At 33.2% G+C, this 10,006-nt stretch overlaps 1 protein-coding gene across 2 annotated transcripts; it reads right to left on the bottom strand.

Moving 5' to 3' along the window:
* Window positions 1-5,078: 5,078 nt before the first annotated feature.
* Window positions 5,079-9,205, bottom strand: LOC107787067 (solute carrier family 40 member 2). 2 transcript variants are annotated; one of them, XM_016608587.2, is made up of 8 exons: window positions 8,835-9,205; window positions 7,483-7,633; window positions 7,151-7,347; window positions 6,578-7,057; window positions 6,130-6,301; window positions 5,851-5,988; window positions 5,654-5,764; window positions 5,079-5,404 (listed from the first exon to the last, which is right to left on the bottom strand). In XM_016608587.2, exons 1-8 carry the CDS (start codon window positions 8,948-8,950, stop codon window positions 5,258-5,260), a joined length of 1,512 nt encoding a protein of 503 aa, XP_016464073.1. In that variant the 5' UTR covers window positions 8,951-9,205; the 3' UTR covers window positions 5,079-5,257. The 2 variants fall into 2 exon arrangements, with proteins under 2 accessions (XP_016464073.1, XP_016464074.1); XM_016608588.2 differs by lacking the exon at window positions 8,835-9,205 and adding an exon at window positions 8,414-8,811.
* Between the last annotated feature and the right edge of the window lie 801 nt (window positions 9,206-10,006).

Below are 10,006 nucleotides of genomic sequence, written 5' to 3'. Positions count from 1 at the left end.
TTCGTGACAACATAATTCTTAGTCATCATGTGTCCCCTCCCAAAATCAGGGGCGATCCAACGGTGTTTGGGGCCTAAAGCCAAACTTCAATGAGGGACCTTAAGTTTTTCGGTATTAAAAAATTTATTTAGTAAAATTTTATTTAAAGTTTATTTTTCTAGTTTTTTGAGATGTAAAATTATTAATAATTTATTTATAATCGATTTCTTGACTAGAATTATATATGTTTTCACTTTCTAGGATTATTATTCAATTCTTTTAGGATTTTCTGATTTTCTAAAAAATCTGTGACTCACCAATTTCTTCTTCTTCTTCTTGGATTTCATTGTCTGTCTAACTCAACTATATTAGTGATTTGTTCATCTATCACAAAATTTTTTCTAATTTTTTATTTAAAATTTTTATTGTTCGCTAAAAATTTATCAAGCGCTCCTTTTGGGATTGTATTAAAGTTCCAATTCTTCCATTTTTTGGCATTTTTAATACGCGGATTCGTATTTTCTTATTGACATATTAAAATTCATAATAAATAAATAAAAAGATGATACATATACTTACAAACAAAAGATATCAAAAAATAACAAATTCTAGATGCAAAGTAATAAGAAAAGTACGAAACAATTGAACCTGGTTTAACAAAAAGTTATAGATAACTTGATATTACTTTTGTTGCTTCAATATTTTTGGTGCAATGCCGGGAAAGCTTGACAAAAAAGGGTTGCAATTGCCTTTTGCTATCTTACTTGACGGAATGTTTTATGAGATAGTGAACTTGTAAAGAAAGACAAAGAAATCAAAATAATATGGGCCTCATGATAATGATGATAGTGTATAAAGGAGTCAAAAAATATATTCACGCCTAAACTTTAGGGCTGAATCCCAAAAGTAACTATTCATATTACCAAATTATCTCTTATTTTCTTTTTCATGAAAAATATTTTTTTTTTATATATTAGATATTTTTAAAATTTTTTTTCATATGCAGTTATTTAATATTAAAAATTTTTGGGCCTCAAGCGATTGTTTGAATTGTCTTACCATCGGGCCGCCCCTTCCCAAAATCACCCTTATTTTTTGAACGTGTTAACAAATTAAGCATTTGTAATAGAAGGACAAATGACAATATATCTGACTTTTTGTCTACTAGTATATGATTTTCTCCCCCAGCGAATTGTCCCTTCACTATGCTCAAACATTCCGTCCATTTCAATTTGTATTATATACGTATATAATAATCATTTTATATAATAATATTTTATTATAACATCCAAATTTTTTTAGTATTAATTTTTTATGTTATGTTATACTTAATATATTTTTTATAATATTACTTCGCTAATAGCAACTAAAAATATTTGGAACAAACGTATACTAATTTATGTAATGTTCTACGGACTTTACAGTTACAACAATAATAAACCCAGTAAAATCCCACAGGGAACTTTACCTTTGGTTTTTTAATATTTTTCATTATCGCAAGTGAAATACATAAGTTAAGTTAATATTTTAAAATTCATATTTTGACCGTTATATAAAATGAATGGAAGAAAGTACGTAATGTTTTTAAAAAAAAATGGGGTAATGCATTATCAATGAGCTCTCTATATGTTACGTTGACCATCTAAGATGTTGTCATCTTATGCACATTCATATTCATAGGAAAATTTGAAACAGTTTATTAAAATAATTTTTTGAGAAGGATCCAGAGTCAAGGCTGGAGGCAGCTTTAGTCATTTGAAAGAGTATTACAGTATTATGGAGCAGCAAACACGTGTTAATTGAGAGGAATGGGCCAATAGAATAAAGTGATTGAAGAAAATGATGATTCCGTACAATTAACGCATTTCATACAACCGAGATTATTGTTTCCCGTCCTAATTCTTCGGGTAAAAAAAATAAAAAATAGTCAGATTTATAACTGGTAATTGAAAAATAGCCACAATTTCAAAAGTAATTACAATTTAATTATTTTTTCATTTAAAAATAAAATCTGAATAAAAACACGCTTAAAAATTCGGAAATATTCCAGCAAAATATGCCGGAGTTTAATTTTTTTTTTTACATATAAGCTTCCACCATAATGTGCTGGAGTTCGAATTTTTTACATATGAGCTTCCAGCCTAATGTGCTTGAGTTCCAACACATAATATGCGAGAAGTTTATGTGCAGTAGCTCCATAATCCAGCATATTATGCTGGAATTTTTCGTGTGTTTGGAGTTCCAACATAATATGCTGGAAGTTTATACATAGCCTGTGACTTTCCGTGTTTCAGCAAAAACAATAATTATTTTTCAATGACTTTGCAAACACTGACTATTTTTCGATGATCAATTCGAAAACTGGCTAGCCCTTGCTATTTTCACTAATTCTTCCACCGGGTCCTAGAAATAATCAAAGAGGGAAATTACAGACTCGCACTGTCAAAATTACAAGCACGAATAAAAGCGGATTCAGAATTTAAATTTAATGGGTTTAACATTTTAAATTTTCAGCATTGAACTCATTATACTTTTAAAATTACGAGTTTAGATCTAATATTTATTGAGACTTTAATAAATTTTTGTATATATATTACTTTGCGTAGATAATTATAACTTCAGATGAACCCATAGCCATAAGGGTACGTCGGGCACAGGACAATGCCCAAATAGGACAATGTAATCAATACCACATAAAAGGACACTTTTGGAATATTATAAAAATTTGTCATTTAAGTTTCGTTACAAGTAATTTCAAGTAAGGTAGGTAGGTAGGTTTAATATTTTAAATCATAAGGGAGTTCAGCTGGGGAGGGCTCTGAAATTTTCCTGAAAATAATACTATAGAAGTTTGTTAAAAAGCGAAATACATTAAAAAATGAAACAAGAAAAAGGAAAGACCTGTATCAGATAGCTTCTGCGATCCTGTTCATTAGTTCTTACCTTAAGATATTATATAAGAATCCTGAATTATTCTTAATCCCAAAATCAAGGGATATGCTTTATAAGCAAAAGCTTTTGCTTGGGGCAGTTAGGAACTGGGGGTGTCATCTTTTTCTAAATTCTGCATGTCTGTATATATTGACCGAACAAACACCAATAATTGTGGCAAAAAGTGTAGTAACTCATCTTTTCTGCAAAAAAGGTAGACTTAAGAATAAACCAACAATTTAAAAAATCAAATCTCTCGTGAACTTACACCGAATATAAAAAAGAGCAGCTCGGTGCACGAACTATTTCACATTCACGCAAGGTCCGGAGAAGGGCCGCATCCTAATTCATTTGGAAAATTGTGTTATAGTATAGCTTCTTGTTATAGTGATTTAATTCATTTGCATATTTCTTCCAATTGTGACACTGCTTATATAAAATCCTGCGTACACTACTGGGCGTGATGTAACAGCCTACCCTAATACAAAAATTAGTGACTGATTTCACAGTTCGAACCCATGACCTATATGTTACATGAAGACAACTTTATCATTATTCCAGGGTTCGATATGTATCGAATACAGGCTTAAAAAGGAGAATGAAATTAAGAAAGGACCACTACAGTATCTGTATGGACAAAATTAAAGTACCCTGACGAGTACATTTGGATATGCTGTCTTTACTAAAATCCAAAGTGACATTTACAGTTTTGTCCATCTTTAGAATTTAAAAGGTAGAAGAGCACTGTCGAGATTATTCAAGGCCAAGCATTCCCTTCACCAGTTTTAACCTGAGGACTCCACCTGATTCTAGCTAGGATTCTGTTTGACTCGGAAAGATGACTTCAACACTGACCATTTAACAATTCCAAACGGATCCCTAAGTGGCTCGACTTCCTTCAATTAAGGTCAATCTGGCCCACTAAGATAAGAGGTCCGGACAGGTTCTCTTCTTCTTACCGATTAATCATGTGAAAATAACACGAGCTAACCAATTTTCGAACTGGTAATTAAAAAATATTCAGCATTTGCAATATTATTAAAAAATAGTCATTATTTTGCTGAAATACGAAAAATTTCAACATAATATGCTGGATTATGGAGCTCTTGCATATATACTTGCAGCATATTATGTTGGAACTCTAACATACAAAAAGTTCTAGCATAATATGCTGGATTATTGAACTCCAGCATATAAACTTCCATTATATTATGGTGGAACTCTAGCACATTATGCGGGAATCTCATATGTAAAACATTTAAACTCCAGCATATTATGTTGGAATTTTTCTGAATTTTTAAGCGTGTTTTCATTCAGATTTTAGGGCTATTATTTAGGAATTAGCCAATACTTATTTTTTCCTGAAAATTTGAACTAAAATTTTTAGTTTCAGGACATCTGTATCCTGAAAAATTGAACTGAAAAACTGAAATTCAAGACATATTGGTTAATGGTTAATTCCTAAATAACAGGCATTTAGAGTAGCTAACTAGTGTCATTTCTACTAGTTGATTTTTACAGGCGCAAGTGCACTAGTAGCCACTTTTAAACCTGCTATTTAAAATATATCCACTATTTACATTGTACTTAAAGATTAGTCAATTCCCCCAAACTTCAGGACTAAGTATCCTGAGCTGCTAATTTGGAATTCAGGACTTAGTGTCCCAATTTTTTGAACTATTAATTTAAAACTGCTAATTTAAAATTCAGGACATAAAATTCTAATTTCTAGACACAATATTCGAACTTTAGGACACAATGTCCTGAAGTTTGAACCTTGAGGTTTAAACTTCAGGATGCCGTGTCCTGAAGTTTGAGTGAATGTAGTAATCTTTAAATAGATTGTAAAATGTGAATATATTTTAAACAATATGCTTAAAAGTGACTACGAATTTTATTCATCCCTGTTGTAAAAATGACCACATAACTCATTTAGAGGCTGTATATGGCCTTCCAAATAATCACTCATATTGTTTCCTGCTACACGACCCCAATGGCACATTAGGATTTAATATATTCACTAGGTAGTGTACACAAAACTTGTAATTTGAGTGATGACTTTGAATATCTGTATATGCTCTCATTACTTACTTTTATTTCTTCTCATTACAAACAAAGAAGAAATAAAAATGTAAGAAAAAACAGATTAGTCAGTCTTTGAGTCAACCTTGCTGAAAACAATGGAGCTTTCTACCAAAAAGTAATTCAGAAAATTGCATGTAAAAAAAACTTGAACAGGGGAGGAGCACGTCTCTTGGCGTAATTGTTTGACCACAAGCTGCCTAAATGCTACTGCTAAATAGAAAGTAGTAATACAATATGTTTACCATATTTATCAGTGCAGAGTCTAAGATGATCTTACTAAACAACGGACGAGAAAATAGAACTTGTCAAAGTGAAAGAGGTGCTTCCTAACCCGATATACATGTATACTGTACAAAGTTGCAGCCAGCGTCACCAAGAGGAAAGATAACATGATTAACTTCCAAAAATCCTGAAAAAGAAATGCAGCAGAAGAAACAAGTTAAAACACAATTCAAGTATGCAATCACAGGAATGAATATTTAACACTGGAAAAAAATTGTAGTACTACTGGTTGGATAAAAAAGTATAATCAACAGCTGTTATGAATCAAGTATATGTGATACTTATGCAGAGTGGTCAGGGTTATACAGTTAACAACGAAATAGACATACATTAGTATGATAATACAAAGGCTTCAGTACAATGCAATGATCAATACCTGGGGATTGGATATAATTATGCCCGACAGATAAGTCATCAATTCCAGAACAGACTGTAGTGAGTTTTGAACTCCGCCTACCACACAGCGATCACTTTCACCTACATGATCCTGTCCAAGTCCAGAAACGAAGATAAGATTATGTAATCCGCAATCAAGAAGAATGAACAAGATGACGAATATTCAACTATCCATACCTGCATTTGCTGAATGACCGATAAGTCAAACATCCACAAACCCAAGCGCGATGCAGCCACGCCAGCCATAAGCATAAATACCGATAGAAATTTCTTATGGACCCATATCGAGGCTGCACATACCAACAGGCAAGTCCACTGCACAAGCAATAGACTATAACCAACTTTAAAAATCAACAAGATTCAACGATTACTCTGTATTTCTGCTGGGAAATTTTTATCATATCATATATTCATACAGCTTTTGGCTTCTTCATTATTTACTACTGCAGTTGATACCTGGGACCATATTGACCAAAGACCGCTTCGAAGTGTTGAAATATGTGATTCTAAGATGGGGTAGAGGAATGTTGCAGCTATCCCTATTGTTGCGCTTACTCCACGTGCAATTCCAATGACATATGCAGGAATTCCCTCCCATTCCAGCATAGCAGTCATTAATGTTCCGAAGCTGTGCCACAAATTAGACAAAAACATATAAATATGCCCCGAGTGTAATAGCTTTAAGACATTTTACAAGAAAGTTAAAGTTCTTCTGTGTAGCTTTAAAACCTGTCTCAGGCAAAAACGCAAAACACCGCATCATCCAACCAGAATGCTGATACAGTTTCTAATTTCAAGGACGATCTATTGCGAATGATTTAAAATTCAATTGCATGAACAAAAAGGAAAAGAAAAAGGTTTCCAAAATAACCATAACTACAACGGTAACATCACTAAGCTTTACCTGAGTACGGTGAAAAAGAGTAAGGCAAGGGCCAGCCCTAGGAGGACTACATCTTGCTGCAAGTACACTTTCCATGCGCTAACGCAAGGTAATCTTGAGATTGACCCGACTATTTTCCTCCAACAATTTTCAGATTGTTCCAAGCCAACTCCATCTGAATGAAGCAAGTTTTTCTGTTCATGAGAAATAGAGGGGCTTAAATCCAAATGTGTTGGCGTAGATCTTGATGCCCTCCTCAGGCTGCTCTCACTTAGAGCTGGAATACCATTGTATACAGATGTAAGAAGCCAGTATTCTAAGCACACCGATATAACGTTCCAAAGTGCTAGAGTCATGGCTGATGCAGTTAGAGAAACAAAACTGATAATAAAACCAGTAATGACCGGGGCGAATAGCTTGCAAATCAAATCTATTCGTCTTATGACTGAATTCATCTTCGTTAGCTGCCCAGGAGGGTGGCCTTCTGATATTACGACTACCCTGCCAATAAAGTACATTTGTAAATGCCACCAAATAAGTTATGAATGAAAATTTTAAGAAAAAGAGGTCAGTCGAAACATTCAAATAGCTCACCATTCTCTTTCGATCAAGATGGTTCCGGCAAGAGTAGAAAGTACACCAATAGCTCCAGAGATATTAATTAAACTGACAAGTGAGATAAATGCCATAAAATTGGCAGATATCAAGTCTGCACGGATTAAAAGAGCGATTACGGCACCTCCAGCAACAATAAATGAGAGATTTTGGCTTAACAACCAAAGTTGGAGAACCTGCAATAGAGTGTGAGGATTCTATAGCTAATCAGAAGTAAATATTATGCAATCGATCTTGAAATGTTGTCTATTTTAGAATAGATCTTAATCAATCAAGTTCAGGGGCCTGTTAAGAAAGAATGAGGATCAAACCTTAACATATGTCAACCTATCCACCCACTGTCCAATGACGGGACCAAACAATGCCGTAGAAGCAGACTCCACCACACCATAAGCAGCCGTTAGGAGCAAAGAATCTGGCCAGACGTTGATCATGTACAAACCAACAGAGAATTCCCACATCCTGCAATTAGAAAAATATTCAGAAAATACTATGTTCCTATAACTGAATTTAACAACAATGATTGTATAATCATTATGCCTTTCATGACATGAATCTTATGCTATATTATTATAAATTCTACAGTGGTACTCCGTAGCTCCCGAATCTGAATACCAAGAAAGTCACTGATGTAGACTAAATTGCACATCAATTTTGTAATTGCTAAAATGTCTTATACGCGCTGCACTGCCAAACTAAAAGTTAATTTCCATCGCGTCCATCCAGAAAAGGAATTATGATTCAACCAAGAATTAAATATTAGTTCCGTTGATTTTTTTTACACGAAAAGGTGACAGGGCTGAAGATTTAGGTGCAAACTACTCAAACATTGGGATAAGTGCATCTCATTTCTCAATTGTAAGAACACATTGTGAAATTTTCCTGTAGAGAGGCTCCAATTTGTTGGGTGTCTGGTGTAGGAAATCAGAAATCAGTTCAATTCTAGTGACATCACATAAAAATTCAACCTTTTGTATAGAATGTAGAACTTCATAATTCATAAGAAACTGAAAATTTAAATATAAAAAAAACAATAACATACTCGGTATAATCCCATAAGTGGAGTCTGGGAAGGGCAGAGAGTACGTAGCCTTACCCCTACCTTCAGTGGCGGAGCCACCTTATAGGAAGGGGTGTCCACCTTATAGGGAGGGGTGTCAAATGATACCCCTTCTCGGAAAAAATACACTGTGTAGGTAGGTAAAAAAATAAATTATATATATATACTATGTATTAACTCACCTTAATTTCCTGGTATGTTTACTTTTATATATTTTGACACCCCTTAATCAAAATTCTAGCTCCGCCGCCGCCTACCTTATGCAGGTAGAGAGGTTGATGCCGTTTCCGATTGACCCTCGGCTCAAAGCAAGCATGCATAATCATAACAGTATAGAGAAAAGATATGCAGTAGTGAAAAACTAAAAAAAGCAGTAATAACAGCAAGATAATAGTAAAATCGAAACACAGCATCGCTAGATATTAATAGAAATATAACAATACGAAAATACTAGAACAAAACTACCAAAAAAACAAAGAAAGGAAGCAAAGAACATCAGAACCAAATTGCACAACAATGAAAAATTTGACCAAAGAGCAATTCTCAAATCCAAATCTCAAAATTAAACTAGAAAAGCCAGAAAATAGAGTGCATAATTGTAACCTGGCACTCCATCTAGATAGGAAATGGCCAACATATAGATAATTGAGAAGAGCTGTTGGAAATGGAGTAGGGGTCTGATTTTCTTGGAAAATCAATGGCTCATTCAACATGCTCATATCTTTTTTGTCTGAAGCTGAATTCTTTGTAGTTTTCAAACCAGATAATTTTGGATTTCACCAATATAAAAATAGAAGTTGAGGGTTATGATTAGCTGTGAATCATATGCAGGAATTTAGATTTGATAAACTCTGAATTAAGACATAAAACGATTTCTGACCCTTCACCATTTCATGAATTATAATTAAATACAGTACTAACTAATGTTTTAGAGGTGCAAAACCCATAACCAGGCAATGCAGTTGAGTTCTGACTTACGACTTATTACGAGTCTAGAGAAGTAGTTGCGGAAAATGCCATTCGGCACGTGCACTGAATTGACGTGTGTCATTTCTTTCGTGTAAATTTTTATTGGATTTAACTTACTAAAAAAAATTATATGTTGATTTTTTTAAAATTATATTGTTAAATTTTCGACAGTACATTTTAACACTTTGTAGTATATACTTAATTTGCTTTGTTTTTCAAGTTATTAATTTCACTTAGCTGACGGACGTGATAGTACATGTACTTCCCTCTTAGACCTGATAGTAAAATTTTTTTATAATAATTTCACTTATAATCACGAAATTTATTTCAATAACAGATAAGTGATAAAAGTACCTTTTGTTACATTCAAGTAATCAAGTTTTACTCATTATAATGGTAACAATCATATAATCCATGAAATGGTGGGGAGTTTGGCTAGTAGTGGAGCTAGAGGAAAGAAGGTAACAGTATAAAATTGAGTTTTGAAGCATGAAAACGCCACAAGATATTCGTTCGTAGATTGCAAGTATAAGTAAATTAAGGTGGGAAAAAAAGTACAAGTAAATTAAGGGAGTACTTTTTTTGAATAAAATATGAGTTATATATGTTTATGTAGTAGTAGTATATCTTAAGGAAAATCATACCATAGTCACTCTTAAAATAATAGTCAAATATATATATAATTTTTACACTTTTATGACTATCGGATAAAAATAATTTCGATCGCGGGCTAAAAATGATGTTTGCCCGATAATCTAAAAATATTTATTTTACTCAAGAAAGTATCAGTAAGCAAAAAGTCTAAT

The sequence above is a fragment of the Nicotiana tabacum genome, chromosome 24, assembly GCF_000715075.1.
Source record: "Nicotiana tabacum cultivar K326 chromosome 24, ASM71507v2, whole genome shotgun sequence".
Classification (NCBI taxonomy): domain Eukaryota; kingdom Viridiplantae; phylum Streptophyta; class Magnoliopsida; order Solanales; family Solanaceae; genus Nicotiana; species Nicotiana tabacum.
Note: the sequence above shows the minus strand (reverse complement) of the source record. Positions and strands in the feature narration are given on the sequence as shown.

What these genes read in the sequence shown, in the direction of transcription:
- LOC107787067 (XM_016608587.2), bottom strand. Translation starts at nt 8,950, where the DNA reads ATGAGCATGTTGAATGAGCCATTGATTTTCCAAGAAAATCAGACCCCT. An exon ending in ATAGGTTGACATATGTTAAG is followed by an intron (nt 7,348 to 7,482) that starts GTTTGATCCTCA and finishes ACTCTATTGCAG; the next exon opens with GTTCTCCAACTTTGGTTGTT. An exon ending in TTTGGTCAATATGGTCCCAG is followed by an intron (nt 5,989 to 6,129) that starts GTATCAACTGCA and finishes TTGCTTGTGCAG; the next exon opens with TGGACTTGCCTGTTGGTATG.